At 39.7% G+C, this 20,491-nt stretch overlaps 10 protein-coding genes across 10 annotated transcripts; 8 read left to right on the forward strand and 2 right to left on the reverse strand.

Moving 5' to 3' along the window:
- Window positions 1-331: 331 nt before the first annotated feature.
- Window positions 332-1,923, forward strand: JH06_3064 (hypothetical protein; the record flags this gene model as incomplete). The annotated part of the gene is made up of 8 exons (XM_014671071.1): window positions 332-456; window positions 488-766; window positions 797-1,081; window positions 1,112-1,361; window positions 1,392-1,468; window positions 1,497-1,602; window positions 1,632-1,719; window positions 1,751-1,923. The coding sequence occupies 8 exons, from the start codon at window positions 332-334 to the stop codon at window positions 1,921-1,923; spliced, it is 1,383 nt and encodes a 460-aa protein (XP_014526557.1).
- A 345-nt stretch (window positions 1,924-2,268) lies between these two features.
- Window positions 2,269-2,517, forward strand: JH06_3065 (hypothetical protein; the record flags this gene model as incomplete). Its single annotated transcript, XM_014671072.1, has 2 exons — window positions 2,269-2,367; window positions 2,398-2,517. 2 exons carry the CDS (start codon window positions 2,269-2,271, stop codon window positions 2,515-2,517), a joined length of 219 nt encoding a protein of 72 aa, XP_014526558.1.
- A 219-nt stretch (window positions 2,518-2,736) lies between these two features.
- JH06_3066 (inositol hexakisphosphate kinase 3) lies at window positions 2,737-3,388 on the forward strand (the record flags this gene model as incomplete). The annotated part of the gene is made up of 5 exons (XM_014671073.1): window positions 2,737-2,761; window positions 2,791-2,885; window positions 2,915-3,094; window positions 3,124-3,252; window positions 3,284-3,388. The coding sequence occupies 5 exons, from the start codon at window positions 2,737-2,739 to the stop codon at window positions 3,386-3,388; spliced, it is 534 nt and encodes a 177-aa protein (XP_014526559.1).
- Window positions 3,389-6,851: 3,463 nt separating this feature from the next.
- Window positions 6,852-7,282, forward strand: JH06_3067 (60S ribosomal protein L28; the record flags this gene model as incomplete). Its single annotated transcript, XM_014671074.1, has 3 exons — window positions 6,852-6,973; window positions 7,006-7,162; window positions 7,193-7,282. 3 exons carry the CDS (start codon window positions 6,852-6,854, stop codon window positions 7,280-7,282), a joined length of 369 nt encoding a protein of 122 aa, XP_014526560.1.
- A 1,746-nt stretch (window positions 7,283-9,028) lies between these two features.
- Window positions 9,029-9,338, forward strand: JH06_3068 (dual specificity mitogen-activated protein kinase; the record flags this gene model as incomplete). The annotated part of the gene is given in 3 exon segments (XM_014671075.1): window positions 9,029-9,154; window positions 9,186-9,228; window positions 9,244-9,338. 3 exon segments carry the CDS (start codon window positions 9,029-9,031, stop codon window positions 9,336-9,338), a joined length of 264 nt encoding a protein of 87 aa, XP_014526561.1.
- Window positions 9,339-10,895: 1,557 nt separating this feature from the next.
- On the forward strand, window positions 10,896-11,726 carry JH06_3069 (5-AMP-activated protein kinase subunit beta-1; the record flags this gene model as incomplete). The annotated part of the gene is made up of 5 exons (XM_014671076.1): window positions 10,896-10,972; window positions 11,005-11,030; window positions 11,066-11,163; window positions 11,197-11,520; window positions 11,553-11,726. 5 exons carry the CDS (start codon window positions 10,896-10,898, stop codon window positions 11,724-11,726), a joined length of 699 nt encoding a protein of 232 aa, XP_014526562.1.
- Window positions 11,727-11,739: 13 nt separating this feature from the next.
- On the reverse strand, window positions 11,740-13,541 carry JH06_3070 (hypothetical protein; the record flags this gene model as incomplete). The annotated part of the gene is given in 6 exon segments (XM_014671077.1): window positions 11,740-12,228; window positions 12,258-12,324; window positions 12,355-12,470; window positions 12,501-13,133; window positions 13,146-13,367; window positions 13,401-13,541. 6 exon segments carry the CDS (start codon window positions 13,539-13,541, stop codon window positions 11,740-11,742), a joined length of 1,668 nt encoding a protein of 555 aa, XP_014526563.1.
- A 267-nt stretch (window positions 13,542-13,808) lies between these two features.
- Window positions 13,809-15,907, forward strand: JH06_3071 (DNA kinase phosphatase; the record flags this gene model as incomplete). Its single annotated transcript, XM_014671078.1, has 8 exons — window positions 13,809-13,855; window positions 13,893-14,191; window positions 14,221-14,379; window positions 14,410-14,639; window positions 14,669-14,928; window positions 15,075-15,199; window positions 15,236-15,393; window positions 15,425-15,907. 8 exons carry the CDS (start codon window positions 13,809-13,811, stop codon window positions 15,905-15,907), a joined length of 1,761 nt encoding a protein of 586 aa, XP_014526564.1.
- A 33-nt stretch (window positions 15,908-15,940) lies between these two features.
- Window positions 15,941-16,956, reverse strand: JH06_3072 (hypothetical protein; the record flags this gene model as incomplete). Its single annotated transcript, XM_014671079.1, has 5 exons — window positions 15,941-16,182; window positions 16,211-16,399; window positions 16,430-16,633; window positions 16,663-16,756; window positions 16,786-16,956. The coding sequence occupies 5 exons, from the start codon at window positions 16,954-16,956 to the stop codon at window positions 15,941-15,943; spliced, it is 900 nt and encodes a 299-aa protein (XP_014526565.1).
- Window positions 16,957-17,483: 527 nt separating this feature from the next.
- On the forward strand, window positions 17,484-20,345 carry JH06_3073 (heat shock protein HSP70; the record flags this gene model as incomplete). The annotated part of the gene is made up of 1 exon (XM_014671080.1): window positions 17,484-20,345. One exon carries the CDS (start codon window positions 17,484-17,486, stop codon window positions 20,343-20,345), a length of 2,862 nt encoding a protein of 953 aa, XP_014526566.1.
- Between the last annotated feature and the right edge of the window lie 146 nt (window positions 20,346-20,491).

Below are 20,491 nucleotides of genomic sequence, written 5' to 3' on the forward strand. Positions count from 1 at the left end.
ATGGCATTACCATTTTCATCAAGTCCAAGACCCTTAATATGTGAATGTGCAGAAATACGTCGTGTCTTCTTGCTAGCACTGTTCTGTTCTGTTACCTAGCAAGATAACACGTGGAAAAAGCATATTTACTTTCATAGAAACCAATTCAACAAGTGGGTTTTGAAAACAAGCGATGAAAAGAATCGGAAGAATTCGGGACTCTTTTTGTCCTTTGTTGACTTTGTGAATCAATTATGACAGCAGGTAAGATTTGATCCATAGTCATCACTGATGAGAAATTGGGGATGGCGGGAAATGTATCCTCCCTCCTTCTTTGATTTCGCTACAAAAAATGGCTCTTTCAGACAGTGATAAGGTGAAATTCAAGAAATGGCTGGCAAGAGGAGAACTGAATGAGATCCTCAATGCCTTTGGAGAAGCCCAGTATAAGTCTGCACTAGAATACATTGCAAAGAAGTAATTCAAAAGTTTGAAATCTGAGTGATAGAGCATCAACATGGGCACATCAACTTGAAGTCGGGTTTGTAGTACCTCCAAAGCAATCTCAGAAGGATGAAGATCATTCTGTGAAAAGTAACAGTCCTGGACACAAACGAGTCACTCTTCTGGCTTCGTCTCCTGCTTCTAGTGAAACAAAACAGAAGAAACGAGGTTGTAAACGGAATCTACAGTCCAAGGACATTGATAAACAAAGTAAGAAGACCAATAAGATTCTTGTGGAACCTTCATTCGACAACCCCGTTCCTCTTCTACCTCGGAAACGAGTGTAATGACTGTTATAGAGTATGATTCCTAGTCCTCTGAAGATGCCTTTTGCGGAGTTCACAATTGGAACTGCAGTTCGATTGATTATCCCTGCATACAAGGAATTCCTTCAGAAGCATGAATCCATTCTGTCAGAAGCACAACGGAATTCTGCCTATTCGCTCATTGAGCACTATGAATCGATTCCTCTTTCGATTGTTCCATGCAAAGTCATAGGAATTGAAATCCAAACAGCTATAGCAGAAGAAGTGATGAGTGTGACAGTCCATTGCACAGATGGACAAACTTTATCATTGTTGTCTATTGTTCCTACAAGGTTAGGAACTGTGGTAGTGATGATTCATAGTGATTTGCTTCAGTCACCACCTCACCTAATAACAGAAGAAGCATTTACCACTAGTATGACGCATTTAAAGACCCTTAGCCATCAATTCAATGGAATAGTGTCATCAGATCGATCAACCTTCTCAAAAGACACCAAAATAGCTCAAGTATTTAGTGCTCATCGAGAAGAAGGAGATCCATGTCCAATGGGAGAACGTTACGAAGGAGTGATTTACGATGTAGCAGAAGATGCTCTTGAGAATCCTTATCAAGTATAACTACATTCATTTCTCATCATTTAGTCTATTCGTGTTGTGTGGTTAGGAGTCAGTGCCAACACTGGTAAATGGGTGATGGATTTCTATCAGCTGGACAATCTGTAGGTTGCGCATTACGATAATAATCAGATGCTCTCCTTGGGAGCTAGAAACAAGTCGAATTGCCGAAGCAACACCAGAAAGGGAACAGATACCTCGTGCTTCCTATGCGACAGACGAACAAAGCATTTTGAATGTACGTATACGATAGCGATATGACCTTAGTTACTTCGAGATCCTCAGTGTGGACCAGAAGGATGCTCCATCTTTGATGACCTGACACCACTTCTAGATGATCCCCATTATAGAGAAGGTATGAACTGACCATTGCCTTTCATCTCTAGTGATCACTCACCCAATGGATTTCAGTACCATTGCTAAACATTTGCAGGAGGGAAAGTATGAATCTGCAGTGAGTGATAAGAATAGATACGATGGAGAAAATCGAGAGCAATTCTGGAATGACTTGAACTTGATTGTTAACAATGAATGGAATGTATCCTTCTTTGATTTATAGACCAAGCAATTCAACCAACCTGAACGTTTTGAATGGAGAGTTGCAGACATACTAGAATGCACAATTCACCGAATTCGGAATGACATTGATCTGCGAAGGATCCGTTATGTTTCTCCACTCGAAACAAATTCAGCTGATGATCCGATATCCATTGAAGGTGTACCAGTTCTTGCCTAGAAGATTATCCATGTATTTGTTCCAAGAAACGACTTGTTGAATCCATTTGTTTAATGATATCCTATTATTATTAAGAACTGAATTATAAGATTGACATCCAAAAAGGGTAATATTTTTTGAATTTCCGAAATCAGTTGTCTATTCTGCAAGTGAATATTCATTTTCGAGATGAAGATGAACGATGCACCAAAAGAAAGACATCAATCCGTAGAGTACCAATATCGTGTTTCCGGTCACAACATGATTATTACACTTCCAAGCGGCAAAGTATGAATTATCATATTAATTTATTGGTAGATAGCAAAACATGCACCAGAAAAGGAGCTGAAGTGTTATCAAGAACTGTATGATCAAAACTCGGAACTCATCAAGTTTTGTGCTCCATTCTATGGATATTATACACTCTTGACAGTTTGAATTATTATGGGATAATAACTGAATTAGAAGGAGAGTTCTCCTGTTTCATCCTCTTTATCTTTTACTCCCAGTTCAATATCTTCTAGCGACATTGATCCGAATGAACCACTTTTACAGTAAGTATCTTTAGTGTATACTGACACTAGAAACACACCACCTGGTCGGTACCTAGTTCTTGCAGATTTGAACGCAACATATGAGTATCCCTGTATATTAGATATGAAACTTGGTACTCGTACCTACTGTAGGATTTTTGTTCTCTTTTGATCATAGGGGATGGAGCACCTCCTGAAAAGGTGGAGCGACACCTCCGAGTTTGTAAGAATACAACTTCAGGTCCGCTTGGAATTCGGATCTGTGGAATGCGAGTAAGATATGAAAGGAATTTGGAACATAGACATATCAACCAAAGTTGAATCTTCGTGTAGTGAAAGATAAAGAGTTTGGGAAGAAGTTGACAGATCGGACTCTTCTTGGCGCTTTAGCCTTGTTTTTTTATGATGGGTTTACATTTCGTAATGATATAATTGATTCTGTGATGACTAAATTGTATGATTTGCTTGAAGCTGTGAAGAGAGTATGGATGGAAGGAGGATTTGACTGTAGAGCCATTGGCGTTTCTGGTCATCGAGTATTCTATTTACGTATGAAGGAAATGGAACGAATAAGGCGGATGTTCATCTGATTGATTTTGGGAATTGTAACTTCTCTGGGAAGTATGACACCCCTGATGATGTTGGTAATTGACAATGAGAGTTATTTGTAGGGATGTATTTTAGCGTTAAGCAATCTTCTTGCGTATTTGCAGTTGATTCGGAATGGAGTTGTAAAGAAAGTGGATGTGGAAAAACTAATTACCAAAGATAGCTGAAAGCAAATTCTGTGATATTATGGTGGCTTGCTGTTGTTTGTTGAATCAGTCCCATTTTTGTTTCATTTTCATTCTTTTGTTTCTCTTCCAATGTTAAAGAGATCAAGAGATTGTGAAGATAATGAAACATGCGGAGAATAGTGACGTGTTTCGTTTGATGTTTATGTTGTAGTGTTCTAGATCTCAAACGGCAAAAGAAGCCGGAGAAGAGGCAACGATATTATTTAGAAACGAGAGATCGTGCTCCTTTGTGTATTTCTAGGTTACTGCGAACAGTTGTCGGTCCTTATACTGAAAAAGTTTCTCAGTTTGGAAGACTTTTTCAGGATGGTTCCATTGTCTTTGCATTGAACGGAGAGATCACTGTTTGGTGGATTGATCCTTTACAAGAGTATTATCATGATAGTCCCGTCTAATTTCGATTATGTATTGATTTGTAGTCATTTATTCCTTGGACTATTCCGTTTCCTCCCGATGTATCTTTTGTTAATTCAAATCTTGTGGCCCTCTGTGGAAATCATCGAAGAGATGTTCTTGTTGGTATATCTACCGGAGAAGTGTATTATTGGTCGGCTGCAGAAGGACGATATCTCAATGGTTCCATCCGATTTCCATCACGGTCTGTTCTCCTGTCTACAGTCTACTGTGACGAAACCGAGAATGTGTTGATTACAAATTGCAATGATATTTATCACGTAAAAGTGGAAGAAAAAGAAGAAGAATACTTTGACGATCAAAGTAGGAGTTTTAAAGCAAATTGAGAAACAGAGACATTCATGCTTCAAACACGGATAAACCGTTCTCTTAAAATTGAAGTAGTTAAATCAAATCATTCATTTCTTGCATCTCTTGCTTCAGCTTTCGGATTGGGTTCTGAGACTGAAACTTCCGTTTCTCCGTTTATTCAGTATCCTTATATGATCTGTTCTCATGGAACAACTGTCTACCGTGTAAATTTGATGGATGGAAAGGTTGTGGGAAGCATTCGTCTTGATCAAGTGTTGCGATCGGAATGTGAAATCAAAGCTGTTTGTGGAAATGATAGTGGGAATGCAGCTGTGTTGGTTCAACGGAATCAACTCTATTCAGTGATTGTGTGTTATCTTGATCATCAAGGGGTCAAAGCCACTTTGCATACAATTGACATCCCCCCAGAAACTCAGTAGCGAAAACTCTCATATTTTACCATTAGACATTCCTGGAATGAAACTCCTTCATTCCGAATGCTTGAAACTCCTGACGGAGATGAATTGTGTTTCTGGACACATACTTGTCGATCTGTAATCACGATGATATCATTGCGTACTTCATCTGTTGCCAATTATTCGCCTCGATTTCCAACACCTGCTTTGATGATTGATCTGTTGACTCCTTTCCCTGGTCTGGTGGTGGTGTGTTCAGATCGAACAATTCGATTCATCCCTGAGGAGAATAGTAATGAAGGGTCATTGAATGATGAGATGTGTTCCTTGTTTGTTCCTGCTGCTTGTCAGAGATTGATGAATGATGAGCACGCATTGACATGGTTGCTAAAAGCAACTCACTTATATCATCGGCATTTGTATTTTTCATGCTTTTATTATATGAGTGTGATTGAGCGAATGCCAGAAGAGATGATACAGAGTACTTGCCATCATGGTCTCATTGAATTGTTTGAGACTTGGATTGATGGATCATTGGTATCAGGATTACTTCAACGATGTGATATTGTGTTTAGTATGATTCGCTTGTTATCCAACATGGTAATGTTTTAATTGTACTGTGATTTGTAGCATTTCATTCATTTACTAAGTCCTTACTCAGAATCCATCTCTACCTCTCTTTCTCATCTCCTTCTTCGTGCATCTTTGGCGCAAGCTCTTCACTCTCCACAGCCAACAGCTGGAGATGAAGTAAACGCTCTTCTCCATCAGTATGATGCTATCCTTCGCCAACATGACAGTGATCTCACTCCACTCCTCACTGAACTCCAGACCGATCATTCAATCTGGATTCTTCGGGACTGTCTCCGATTTTTACTTCACTACCATTCGATGCTCACATCTCTTCCTGCTACTGTTCATGTAGGCGTATTCTGCCTCTTTCACTTTAGATCTCTTGTTGGAACTGGACTTCAGATCCAGCAGTTCTGACGTATTTCACTTCCGTTTTATCCACTCCTCTTCCATCTACAACTCCTTATCACACTTCACAGTTTAGGAATTGTATGATAGAAATCTGTTCCAATTGTGTCCTACTGTATCCCTCTCATTCTCCTCTCACATTACTGATCTACGTTAACCTTCTTTTTTATCATCATATCTAGCGTGTTCTCCATCAGATGGATCCAAATATTGCTTATTCTCTTGCTGTTGATCATCATGTATATGAGTATCTCATAACACTTGATCTGTCTAAGACTCTTGTAGTGCCAAGTACCATCAATCACTTCTAGTCGATCCTTCGGACTGACTCAGAATTTGCTCGATATGTTCTACATCAGGATGCTATCCATAATAAAGCTAGGTTATTCTCAGTGTGTGACGAAGTCCCTGATTTGGCTAATTCGATTCTTCCAGTTCTGATTGATGCACATGATCACGTCTAGGAGTATCCTCAATACTATTGGCTTATTCAATTGCACAAAACACCGGAAGCATGTGAAGCGATTCTAAATACAGTTAAACGGATTCAAGACCGATCAACTCGATCTACAGCTTTAGCATGTCTATGGTTCCATTGCATTAATCGGAACTGTGAAAGTGTGAAAAGAGAAGTAGAAAGGTTGCAGGAAGCGGTAGCATGTGAACAGACGTTAATGGAACTGGGAGAGGGTTTATCCGAATGTACCCTTTCGGATTTGACAACAGCAACACTGAATGGAATTGAAGAATGGAATGATACGTCAAAGGAACGAATTACTTCTCTTTTAACTCGAATCAACATTGGTCGGGAACAGGGTGAGGAATTAACTGATATTGAATTGGCTGTTTTGCACCATGCCCTATGTGTGGATGAAGGTCGAAATGAATCCTATGAGCAGTCGATGTTGTAGGGGTGATTGAGAGGATTGAGTATAGATACTTTGTATTGAGCTCACTTCAATATAGAGAGTTGGAGAAGTGGAGGGGAGAATTAGTCCATCTTTTCCACCTCAACGAAGTGTATAAAGAGTTCTGGGATGCAGTTGTAGGATGTCTTCATTAGTCATTTTATTTGTTTGTTGATTATTCAGCGAGAAACAATGATTATTTGTATGTATCCCTATTTCGTTAATCAATCCTTCTGTTTCAGGGAAGTGGCAAGAATTGGGTCCAAGATGGACATAACCCAATTTCTACCTCCATTCATTTCCAATTCCATCAATTATTTGGTTATTGTAATTCCGAAGTAGGTGTTGTATCCTAGAATGATTTGTGATGCTATATGATAATGGAGAGGATGGTTTTGCATTGTCCTGAGGAAAGTACTCACCTTCTTGCAGATGTCCTCTGAAGTTGTTTGGAACGTCGTGAAGAAGAACAGTGCTTTCATGAAGAAGCAAAAGCAGGGATCCAAGGTGACCATGTTCTCTACTGACAAACTGAATGTCACGAACTACTATACGTATTGGATTGGATGGGAAAGTGATCGAATAGACCTAAGTACATGGGTATTTGCCAGAAGCGTGCTGTTGGTGTGAATTGCGAAGGCAAGCACATTATGTTGAGCATCAAGTCCACCAAGCACACTGTGAAGCCTTGCAAGATGGTGCATAAGGCTCATGTGAAGCGTGCTGCTTCTGTTGCCAAGGAGGTAGGAGTGGTCAATGTAGATAAGTGGAAGGTGTCCAAGGGATCCTACCGTCCTTCGCTGGAGGCTGCTGCTGTCGCTCGTTACAACACTCTCGATAGAGCCCTTCGTCGTTCTCACTAAAGAAGTCATCTCATTACAATAACGGATTGGGTTGTTTGTTTGATAGAAAACAACTATCACCTCTTTCCATGACGGTGTTTGTGAACATGTTTCCTCCGTTTTGGCCTATGTGTTGTTTCCTTTTCCTGGAGTTTCTGCAACAACAGATCTCGATCACTTTCACTGAGAGTTCGCAGATATTCCATCACTTCAGCATCTGAACTATCTTCACTACTTGATACATATCGATTCAACTCCGGATCGATATTGCCTCCGATCGGGGCGTCAGTCTTCAAATAAAGACCTTTGCTTATCTGAATAGCACGACTTGAAAATTGCCGTAACGGTTTCTCTGATGAATCCACATTCTCATCAGTTGTAGTTGGCTGGTATTTCTTTACCAAATCCTCCACTCGATCATAGTTCAACTCTCCATTCTTCTCCTTCAGAGCCGTTTCATAGATAGCAAAGGGATTCTAGATGAGAAGAATTGATTTGTACCTACATTTATCTGTGGATCGGGTTGCTCATTTTCCGATGAGTCCTCCTGTACTTCTGTTGGAACATCTGTGACTACTCGGTTCGGATTCATATATTTCTGTTTGAATCGGATTGCTTCCTCGTCTTCTTGTTTGGCTCGTTCTTTCTTCTCCAATTCCTTCACTTCTGATGGAACCGCATACCTTTGTGTCATAAATGAACTGACAACTACATAAAGTCGAGTTCCATCTCCTTTTGATTAAGTTCCTTCCCCGTATCTCTCATTTCTACCATCTACATCATCACTACATTATGGAATAATTTGTACCTTGTCGAACAGAAACTTCTCACGTCGCTTTTCCAATTCGATTCGTGCTGCTGTTTCTCTCCTTTTCCGATCTTTGTCCTACTTGATCATATCACTCAAATGAAAAATAAACCTCTTGCTCCTTTTCATATCGTTTCGTCAGATTAGCCTTGTTTGCTGGATGCCATTGTTTCAGCATCAGGTAATGATGATTAATACTCATTGTGACGAAACTTGATTCAAATCATTGCCATACCTCAGTGAGTCTCCAGTTATTGTGACTCATTATTACGTTCATTTATTGGTATAATACGGAAGGTTATATATTTCGATCCCATCCTTAAGTGGTTGTGGAAAAACTCTATTGAATAATATTCTATGAACAACAAAAGATGAGGTCCACAATTCTCAGAACAACAGAAAGATTCAATGTTCATTATTCTGAGTTGTGTTTGACTCTTTCTGTCCTGAGAAGTTTTCTAGACTGCTTGTTATTTGTACATCAGTACTGTAACCAAGCCTTTTCTTGTGATGATAGATAGGTCAAACTGTATGTACCCCCAAATTAGAACATCGTTCAAGTGGCCAGAGGAAACAGATTCAATGTATTCTGGTTTCTTGATGTAATGATCTGTGTAGAGAAATAACAAGGAGACTATTTGACGAAGGAAAACAGGAAATGATTAAACGAACTCAGAGAAAGTGAGAACTATTGGGGCGGTTGAGGATCTAGGCATCAAAAACACTCTTGCGATGATCACGTACCTATGTCAGAAGGTAAAGGAATTGCATATCCCAAGACACCCAATAATAGTAGTTGTTCAGATATGATATCCGATTTAACGGACTCTTATAACATTCAGTACAAGGTATGATTCGTATGGAAACGTGATAAAAAGGATTTGCGTGTTCTTCGGCGATTAGGTTCTGGGACGAGTGGATTGGTAAAAGAAGTCCTTCATATCCCATCTGGTGAGACAATGGCTGTTAAAGTGGTTCCTCTTGCTTCTAATTCTGATTCGCAAGTGTTTATGTGTCGAGAACTCAATACTCTTCGCTTTTCTGAGTGTCCATATTTGATTGATTTTTATGGCGCCACTGTCTATGTATTGGATATGGATTTTTTGTAATGCTTAGGGTGATTCTTTATTATTGATTCTGATGGAATATATGGATTTAGGTTCATTAGACTTAGTCCGTAAGAAGTTAGGTGGTATGATTCCAGAATCCCTTCTTGGGAAAGTGGCTTATTGTGTATTTACAAAGGATGAGATTGATAATAGGTCTTAAGTGGATTGGATTACATGCATATCAAGTTGCATATGCTTCATTGTGATCTCAAACCTGGAAATATTCTACTAAACTCCAAAGTTCGATAATGAGTTAAGTACTGATCATAGGGTGAAATCAAGCTTACTGATTTCGGTGTGAGTGAATATCTTGATGATTCAGGAAAGGTTAATACCTCTTGGTCAGGAACAACATCATTTATGTCCATATCCTAAAGACTGATTTGAATAGGATCCTTCATACTACCCTGAACGAATCGCAGGGGAAGCATATGATGAAGCGAGTGATGTCTGGTCTTTAGGTTTGACATTGTATTACTGTGCAACAGGGACATTTCCATTTGTTCATAACTATGGTATGAGTGAGTGATTCATGATCATATCAGATGAATTGGGATATTGGGAATTGTTCTTCTGTATCACAAACAACCCTGTTCCGGAGCTTCCATCATCCTTCTCTCCTGAGTTTATCAGTTTCATTTCAGAATGTATGAAGAAAGATCCATCTGAGCGAACTTCAGTAAGTGGCCTACTTCAACATCCGTTTGTTACTCGATATCAATCATTTGATATTTGTAAGAGTCTTCACGATCTTATGACTGAATCCAAGAAGATTATTCTGGAGGATTTGCTTGTGGAAACGGATGAAGCGATTGTTCCTGATCTTCCTATTCCTGCCTTTCCTAATGAAGTGGATACTCGTGTTTCTGGAATTCAAGAGACGCAAATGGACTTCGGTCATATTATATCTACTGAATCAATCAAGGATGATCTTCATTCTATTGAGAATAATAGGAAGGATGGAAACGAGATATTTGATGGTGAAGAATTAAACACTTCTTCACGTTCCGATCAACCGAACACTCTTCATTTCTCTGATATGTCTATCTTTACAGAGAATATTAAGATGAAATCGATTCGTTGTAGTCCTGTGTTAGATCCAAAAGAAGATACTGTGATGAATCAGGATCATTGTAGTATGATGTCCCTAACTATTCCAGTAGATCGAAGAGATGAGACTTGTCTTGATCTCATGTTCAATGATACACATGGTTCTTATATCAATAAGGAAAAGAAGGACCAATCATTTCATCTGACTTATGAGAGTCATGGGAATTTGAAGAATCCTGCTTTCTTGGGTTCCAAGTGGTCTTCCAAGCAGAAACTCTTGAATCGGATGGTAGCTGTTAAACCAAAGTAATCATCTTCATGACTTGTGTCTCGCTAATGATGTGTCCATTCCTGTATTTTGGTAGAATTGCCATTGTGGAACCAGTAACAATAGGGAAAGTCAGTCCAAGAAATGAGGCGATAGAGAGTTCTCAGGTTGATTACAATCAACATTTGAAGTCATCAATTGGGAGTGGCATTACTGCTATCAGTTTTGAATATACTTTTCTTTACAGAATTAGGCCATCCTGCTGTAAGGGACAGTATACTTGCCCTTTCTTGTTTGTTGTTAATAACCACGGTTTTCTTTTTCTTTTGGTTTTCGTTCCAATCATATTATCAAAGAGTAAGTGTATTTTACGTTCGAGTCGAAGTACCAATCGAAACAATGGGGCAGAACACAAGTAGTGCTGAAAAGCCTGGAACCGATGCTCTCGTCCTGACCCCCAATATGTCACCAAAATCGTAAAAATCATAGTTTAAGAGTAACCGAATAGACCTCATTACGTTCCTTCGGAAATGGGTATGGATTCGCTGTACTCATTCTCACATTTGTAGATGATACAGAAGGAAAGATGCCAGTAGTGTTAAAATATAAAGGAGCTGGAAAGGATGTTGCTATCGCTGCATCTTTCCTCAACAACTGGAAAGATAAAGTAGTCTCTTAAACTGTTATTGTAAGTGTGTAGATTAAATTGCACCGAAGTGGGAACGATTTGTACACAATCCAGATGATACCAAAAAAGGGGGATCATCACTACAAATTCTACGTAGATGGAGAGTGGAGGACTGATTCATCACAGCCAACAGTGGAAGAAGATGGATTTCGAAATAACATGATTAATCTTGAAAACTTTGTGACATATGACATGGAAGAGAAGCAGGAAGAAATTCGAGCAAAAGAAGAAATTGAAGCCAAATATAAGGTCCTCAAACAACCCCCTTCATACGATACTTTTACGGGAGAGCCTCCGATCCTTCCTCCCTATCTTCGCCAAATCATTCTGAACAAGGTTGGGTTATGAGTGATCATTAATTGTCGTAGCCTTCTGTTAATGGCATTGCAACACACTTAGAGACTCCGAACCATGTCTCGGTAAATCATTTGTTTTGTAGGTCCCTTGAGAATGGAATGGTTATCACGGCTTCTACAACCCGTTATCAGGAGAAGTTTGTGACAACACTTTATTACAATTATAATCCAAAGAAGAAAGATTAGTTCTTGTCCTTGTTTATAACAAAACAGAATACTTTGTAGGATTATCTTTATCTTGACTAGAAGAGAAAGCAGATAAGGTATAGCGTGATATTCGGGATAATAATGGCAAACCATAATCCCAAACATATGACACACCCTTTTCAACACCTTCAGCAATCGAATTCCCAGCTTTCACAATATGAGAAGTAATTGAATCATCTCCGGATGTGGTATGTTGGAGATGTTGACATCGGATTTGATCAGCCAGTTTTAATACTTCTTCTGTTGGAGGCATTGGATAATTCTGTAGCAACTGAACATCTTGAGCGAAATCCCCTTCACAGAGAAGATTCTCAACATGTTGGATCAGAGCTGTTCCAATGCAATGAGCAAACTGAAATCTTTTAGGGTCAGCAAGAATAGAATCCCAAACACGAAGTGTTTCTGTAATGGGGAATTCTCGTGCAAATAGAGTTGTCATCCATCGAACTGCAAAGAATTGAGTTTGGATACCGAGTTCCTTCTAGAATAAGAACGAAATCAAGGGATTACGAGACGAGCCAAGGAGCGAGGAACATGCATTTCTAAATACGTTTCAAATTGGAGCAAAATCCCCTCCCTATAAATTAATCAAGCATGGTGAATCAACAAGCCAGTTGACGTACTATCCATCTGTCGAATGAATAGATCACGAGTCTCAGACATCAAGATATTAAAGGCAAAGAAGGAATCTGATTCGACAGAGAGAGACACAGCGTGCTCCATCTAACATTCACACACCCAATGAATTATTACCGAAGGATCTTCTGCTTGAGCAAATGCATAGAGAATGGGGGCGAGCAACTCGTTCATTCCCTGAACATATTCAACACTTTGATTCAACTTACCAAAAATATAAAGGATTCTAGCCATGATCGCTTTGTTGGTCACAAAGAATGCAATTTCACTATAGGTACGTTCACAATCTTTCCATATGATATCCCTCAATTCGGTATCACCAAAATCACGGGACCACTGACTTTCATTTGTTACCAAATGCTCATAATCACTATTTGGCTTATTTTGTTTCCATGTTACATCTAATGGATTCGGAACATCCCAAGAATTTGGTTTTCCACACTGTGAGTTTCGATCGATAATAAACTCTCGAACGAATTCCGAATACATGGATACATTTTTAGTTGTTTCTTCTTCCCATAGCGATGGTTTAAGGGAATATGTATTGAGAAGCACTTTCCAAAGAGAAGCGCGGGTTTTGGCATCAGGAAGACCATTATATGCATATTCACGAAGATCACAGATAAAAAGATCCCCTCCATTGTACAGAGGAGTTATTGCCTTTTCCTTTGAAGTCAACCCATGATGATCGAGTAGTGAAGATGATGCATCCTTGGTAGTCAAATCATATTCTCGCATCGGCAGAAAGTCCTATTATTCAACCAATGCATCTTCATGTACATCTCTTGTATGCCAGAAATCGTCCCTTACCAGTCCAATTCTTGCTAGTATAGAACCAGAATTCATCTGTGGTTTTCCAAACACAACAATCGTTGGATGCTTTGCCTCCCTTAAAACACGTTTTACGTTATCCTTATCCATAGCTGTGACGTCTGTGCCATTTACAGATATAATATAGTAGCCAATCTCGATACAGGCCGCATTCTATTAATAAAACTAAGCAAATTGATTATTCACATATATAGGATAATAAGAGTCACCGTTTTGTGAGAAACCTGATACAATGACGCTCCCACTATCTGTTTCTCCAACGCGGAATCCAAGAGGTCCATCTCCAAATTTGACCTTTATCAAATTATCTCCATATAATTTGAGCATTTCTATGACGAAGAGGATTCGTACTTTACGCCAACTGTGTTCTTTTCCGAAAGAGTTTCAATCCACACAATCAGGAGTTACAGATTTGTTGCAATACTTTTAGCTAGAAATAAGCACAAAACCCTTTTTGCAGATGTCTCAGGAGTGATTCTTTTGATCTATCTTAACTCTAGAAAGTGGGGAGAATTCACTCGAAGCACTTCCAAGCTCATCACCTTCAATGTTCCAACAGCTCCATTAACACAACAGAAAGCGGCTCTATTTGATATGGATTCTACATTGATTAAATACTCCAAAAATATCCTAGTAAGGAGGTTTCTGGAGTCGATCTTAATTGAAACCGTATGAAAGCGTAGCTCTGGAATATCCAAATGTCCCTGAGAAATTAAGAGAATTTAAGGAAGCAGGATATGCGCTTTTCATTGTTTCTAATCAAGCCAATCTGGCAAACAAAAAGATCACTCTGGAGACGCTAAAGAAGAAGATTGAAAAAGTTTCTGCATTACTGGGTGTGGATGCAGTGTTTCTTCTTGCTGGATACTATGACATTTTCCGCAAACCTTCGTTTGGATCGTTTGAATATATCCAAAGTTTAATGAAAATACCGCTTACCCAAGACAATTGCTTCTATTGTGGGGATATGACTGGATGTAGGATCGGTATACGTCGTAAATCCTAGTGAATGGTTCCAAGTGGACGAGTGATGGTAACTTTGCACGGAACTGTGGAATCACTCTGTATCACCCAAAGGTTCTATTTCAGTCCAAGACACTCTTACCAGCTGAGTCTACTCCATATCCCCAACTCACTTTTGACCCTGCAAGTCTTCGGAAGAATCGTGTGACTTGAAACCGTCGTTGAATCCTAGAGAATGTGGACCTGAAATCTTTGGTTCATTCTTCCAACCTCCTTGAGATCGTTCTTTTGGTCGGTCCTCCTGCATCCGGGAAATCAACTGTATGTGATTCACTCTTTCCAGAATATGTTCGAATAAACCAAGATACATTAAAGACAATTGCAAAATGTATAAAAGCAGCAACAACATCTTTGAAGAGTGGGCATTCGGTGATTGTGGATAATACAAATGGAAGCAAAGGAGTACTCTCTCTGAGTTCTATTAAGTATAGACACGTGAGAAATGGATAAAACTGGCTAAAAGCTTCTCGATTCCAATTCGAGCAGTTGTTGTAGATGTTTCAAAAGAACTTTCTCTTCATTTGAATGCATATCGTTCATTCGGATTTGGTGCTGATACACATCATGTCCCTGCAGTGGCGATCAACATGTTTTTCAGCAAATTTGAAGTTCCAAAGGAAGCAGAAGGCTTCCAAAGTGTCCATCTCATTCCATTTGTACCGCACAAGTTTGATTCACAAGAAGAAGAAAAGTATTTCTACTCGATCACCTACTAGATGTGGGATTATACTTTTTAGAACATCCTTTGATAACATGTTTTCTTATAGAATGAACTCCGAAAATCGAAACTATTTTTGTCTAGTTTGAAAAACAAATAATGAATTCTAAGGCACCTAGGAAGAAGGTACCGGTGAAAACAATCTTTCACCATGTTATCCGTGCCAAATTGTATGCTATTCTCACGATGAATGCCATGGAAGGCATGATGTTGGAAATGGATCATCTCGTACCATCAGATCTGAGTAATTGTTAATTGGATGCTAGTTGTAACATTCTAGGTAACTTTGACATCTTTGATGAGCGCTGGAGAAGATATCAACGAGGTATTTTGTTTCCGACAAGTCATGGGGATTATCTCGATCGTGCAGTGAAAAGTCTTGCAAAGGAACTGGACGTCCCCGTAAATGTTGAGTTGTTGAATGCTCAAGCTGTGAAGGTAGATCTTTGATTTCCTGGATCAACTTTAGAAAGTAATTATGTCCCTTGCGAGAGGAGCTAGTGAGCGAGAACGAGAAGAGATATCGGAATGGTTAAACGAGAACAATGAGTTCATCGTGAAATCTCCACGATATGAGCAACTGATTGACCACGCTTGTATGTTCTTCTATAAGAAGTCTTCAAGTCAAGTCAGCGAGGATACACTAAATTTCATACGGAGATCTGCAAATGAACTTCTCCGCAACAAGGCATCAAAGGAAGCAATGCGAAAGCGTCTCTGTATTGAAGAAGATGATGAAGCCGCTGTAGAGAAGGTGATTCGTGATAATGAAATGATGCCTAAAGATTTTGATATGGATGATGAGCCTAAGGATAGTGCAAGTAGTGATGAAGAATTAATTCTGGGAAAGAATGAGTTTTTGGATATGGTGAAGCGAGAAAAATCGGATTATGATAATGCAAATGGATATCAAGAAAAGCGTCCAAGGGAGAATTCTTCTATGCAACTGTAAACTGCCTTTTTCGTTGTATTTGTTACAAACTTGTTATGTTAGAGAATCCATTATCATGGGTGCAAGACCCTTGCGACTGATTGGTGTGTCAGTAGTCCAGAAATGAGGCCCTAATTCTTTCAAATGGAATTTTGCTTTCAACAGAGTTTCCGTATAATTCAGTTTGTCCTCTAAGTTCTTTCTAGGGAGATAGAAAGCAATTTCTCGCTTAGGCGTTCCTTTGGAGAGTACTGAGGAGAAAATAAAAACGTCTAACTTATTCTCCCTGCAATATTCTAATATGCAAAAGAACAACATTTATACTGTCCAATTCTTCAGGATAGGATTCCTTCTTCATGTACAATGATAGATCGATCAGAACTGCACTCCATCCGATCTGAATCCCATTTCGCTGATATACCTTGTAGTCATATTCAAATGCCTCTCGAATGGACATTGATTTCCATAACGTAGGATCATACTTGCTATTAAATAACCGTTTGTACAACGATTCTATGTTAACAATCGCATGATATTCCATACCCTGATCAATAGAGACAAAAGACTGTAACCAGTGGACAATACTGATGTCTTGTAGGGTGGTTTTATTAACGGTTGGACTGAGATTCAATGTGTCTAATAGAATGACACCTTCTAAGAGAGAAGCAAGGACAGGATGTTGAGGTGTGACTGAACACTGACGCAATTTCTCAGCAATCAAAGTACAGCAAGAACCAACACCTCGCTCTAAGGTCTTAAGGAAGTAGCAGCTATACCAATTGTCGGGTCGTATGAAATAGTTCTCATACTTCCCGTAACGTGAGGATAACGTCCCTCGTCCTTACGATGATCGATGATCTCAACGACTCTCTGAATAAATTCAAAAATATGATAAAAACATCCTCAAAACCACAGAATTCTGGAGAGAGAGTGTTATGGTCAACGAGATGAAGAGAAACTCTCTCTCTCGCCAGTTTCAGCTCGCTCACACATTCACCCACTGTCAGTAAAGAGGAATGGTCAATACCAGCAAGTCGGAATAACTCACTAATCTCGTTCCTCAAACGCATTTTTTCTTTTGAAATGTATACCAGTGGAATAGATCGACGATTTACATCAGTACATTGCTACAGATAACGTGTATCACAAAGTACGACTGTATAAAGTATATATGAATATACAACACTTGAGACAATACTATCAGCATCTGATGCCTAGAGTATGAGAAGTAATTACCTATATGACTTGATTCCCAACAACAACATCGAGGACCTGTTTGGAATTCCGGACCCACTGAGATAATACCGAAGTGGATCCTCTCAGAAATGATGACAACTCCATCATAGAAAATGAATTCAAAATGGGAAGTGGAACGTCTAGAATCCAAAGTGTGTTTTCAAAAAGTAATTGGAATAAGTCCATGGAACATTCCTCTCTCGATTGACAGTCTTCTTCTCGTTATCTCCCAATCAATCAACGAAAAAGAAGATTAATTAAAAAGTAGATTCTACCTGACTGGAAGAATAATGGCTGATTTTTGGCAATAGGAGACAGTAATACTGGCCATTTCGGTCAGTTAACAGATAATCAAATTATCATGTCTGCTAACTTAGGAAATACAATAAGTATTGACCTGGGTACAACCTTTTCAACAGGATGCTATCTGGATGACTCTGGCAAACTCAGTGTAATTGAGGATCCAAATGGTATTCGCTACATTCCCTCCGTTGTTACATTTGGTAGTACTACTATTGTTGGAGAACCTGCTGCAGCTTACAAGCGTGTTGGGAAATCGTCGACCTTTTATGAGTCTAAAAGACTTTTGGCAAAAGAGTTCAAGGATCCGGAGGTACAAGAGTTAGCAAAGTACTGGCCGTTCACAATTGTCGAAGGAGAAAAGAAGAGAGCTGGCTATGATGCTGTTATCAAGGGAGAAAAAAGAATCTTGTATCCTGAAGAAGTATCAGCTCAAATCATCAAGTATTTCTGTGATTTGGTCGAAAAGAAAACAAATCGGAAAATCGAGTATGTGGTGATAACTGTTCCGGCCTTTTTTGACTCAAATCAGAGAACTGCAACGATGCAAGCTGCTGCAATTGCTGGACGTAAATGCATCGTTGTGATTGACGAACCGACAGCAGCTGCCGTAGATTTCTCTGTTGAAAATGATCTTGAAAATAAAACGCTAGTAGTGTACGATCTTGGAGGTGGTACTTTTGATGTCTCTGTAATGGCAATCAAGGAAAAGGAATATCGACCTATCTGTATTAACGGTGATTCTGGTCTTGGAGGAGCCAACTTTACGAATCTTATATATGACATTATTGTGGAACAGATCCGAACAGACTTACAAGAGCCGGATCGAACCTTTTCACGGAAGGAGCAGGCTCGAATTCAAAATGCAAGTGAAGAAACGAAGATTGCCTTATCGACGACTGACTCTCATGAAGTGAATATCGAGTTAGATGATAATGATTTGACGCTTTGTATCACACGTGTTCAATTTGAGGACAAGATACGTCCACTGATCCAAAGGACCGTTGATATCACAAAAGCATGTGTAAATGAAGCAGGGTTACCTCACTTAGATTATGTTGCCATGATTGGCGGGTCTACGACAATTCCCCTGATCAAGGACATGTTGGCAACGGCATTCCCACTAGCAAGTGTGAAGCATACAGGAGATGTACGTGCTGCTGTGGCACGAGGTGCTTTTATGCGAATGGTTGAGTTTGTTAATTGTCGTGTGGGTCCTGGAGATCACATTGTTTCTGAGAACGCAGAGGGTATACTAGGTCCTGAGCGTACAAGTGGAATGGTTGTTCCTGAGCGTACGAGTGGCATGGTTGTCCCTGAACGTGCAAGTGGTATGGTTGTTCCTGAACGTATGAGTGGTATGGTTGTTCCTGAACGTGCAAGTGGCATGATTGTTCCTGAACGTATGAGTGGAATGGTTGTTCCTGAACGTATGAGTGGAATGGTTGTTCCTGAACGTATGAGTGGAATGGTTGTTCCTGAGGAGCGAGAAGGTGGTGTAGAAAAAGAACCAGTTCCTGAACGTCGAGGTGGAATGGTAGTACCTGAGGATATAGAGGATGGTATAGAACCTGTGATATCGGAGAGTGGTGTAGTTCCTGTGAAACCAGTGAGTGACGTAGAACGTGAACATTATCCTAAAGGTAGTGGTATGGTAGTACCTGAGAAACCTGAGAGTGGTGTAGTACCTGTGAGACAAGATGGTATAGAGAAAGTACCAACTAATGTACGTGGCAGTGGTATGGTAGTACCTGAAAGACCTGAGAGTGGTGTAGCACCTGAAAGGCCTGAGAGTGGTGTAACACCTGAAAGACCTGAGAGTAGGGTAACACCTGAAAGGCCTGAGAGTGGTGTAGCACCTGAAAGACCTGAGAGTGGGGTAGCACCTGATGTACCTCCAAATGAAGACTCTTCCGGCTCTTGTGAACCACCAGTAGTACCAAATGAACCCTGCCCTCCTCCAATCTGTTGTGATCCCTCTCCTCCTAGTGAGCTTACGGAATCAGATTTACATTACTCTATTATTCCTCCTTCTCTGGTTCCTGAACGTCGTAGTATTCCTTATTATTCCTCTGGTGCACGTGCAAGTGAACCGGAGTTTCCTAGATCTTCTGTTGAAAGTGCTATTGAACTTCCTCCTCCAATTGCGCTTCTCCCAAAAACATCGACATCATTTGTTCCTGTATCTTCAAGTGTGTATTGTGTTCCAGAGCCTCCTGCACCTCAAGGACTTTCTGTTCCATTTCCAGATCTTCCTCTTTCTCCAATGTTTCCGTCGAATCCCCCAGTGATTGGTGTGTTAGGACTGGATGTAGGTATTAAGGTACGAAATGGAACTATGGATGTGATTATTCCCCGAGGAAAAGAGTTGCCAGTAGATGGTGAGAGAGTGTATGTATGCGACCAAAAGAAGCCAGTAAAGATTATTCTCTATCAAGGTAATCGAGTTATTGCAACAGAGAATCAGCGTATTGGTTCTGTCTATATCAATATGCAAGGTACCACAGTAAGTGCAAAAGGACGCTTATACATACGTGTATGTGTGGACCATCAGAATATGGTCAAAGTCTACATTAAGTACCATAAGAAAGAAGAATGGACAGAACTGAAGGAATTGAATCAAGGATTACTGTGGAATGATGAACAGATTGATCGAATGAGAGAGGAGGCAAGGAAATTAGAGGTCTTAGATATGAAGTACAAGGAATGGACTGAGCTGAAGATCCAATTCGAGCAATTACTCAATATGTACAAAACGCATGGAGATAGAGATATCTATGATCCATCAAAGTGCGACCAATGGGAAGCATGGATGAATGCTCATTCAGAACCTCCAAAGAATTGGATCATTACTGACGACATGATTAGTGAGTGGACGTTGGCTATCGAAGATATCGGAGCTGCTTTGGAGAAGTTCTTCTGATGTAGTTCTTGTTTCTAGTGTATTCACTTTTTGTTGTCGATGCATCCTCACAATTCTCCATTCTTTCGTTTCGATATTTGTTCATTCTATTTCTCAATGTCAGACAGTGAAAGTAGCGAATTAGTGGACAGTGAAGCTGGTCTAGA

This window comes from Blastocystis sp. subtype 4, assembly GCF_000743755.1.
Source record: "Blastocystis sp. subtype 4 strain WR1 chromosome Unknown seqid_0197, whole genome shotgun sequence".
Taxonomy (NCBI): Eukaryota; class Bigyra; order Opalinata; family Blastocystidae; genus Blastocystis; species Blastocystis sp. subtype 4.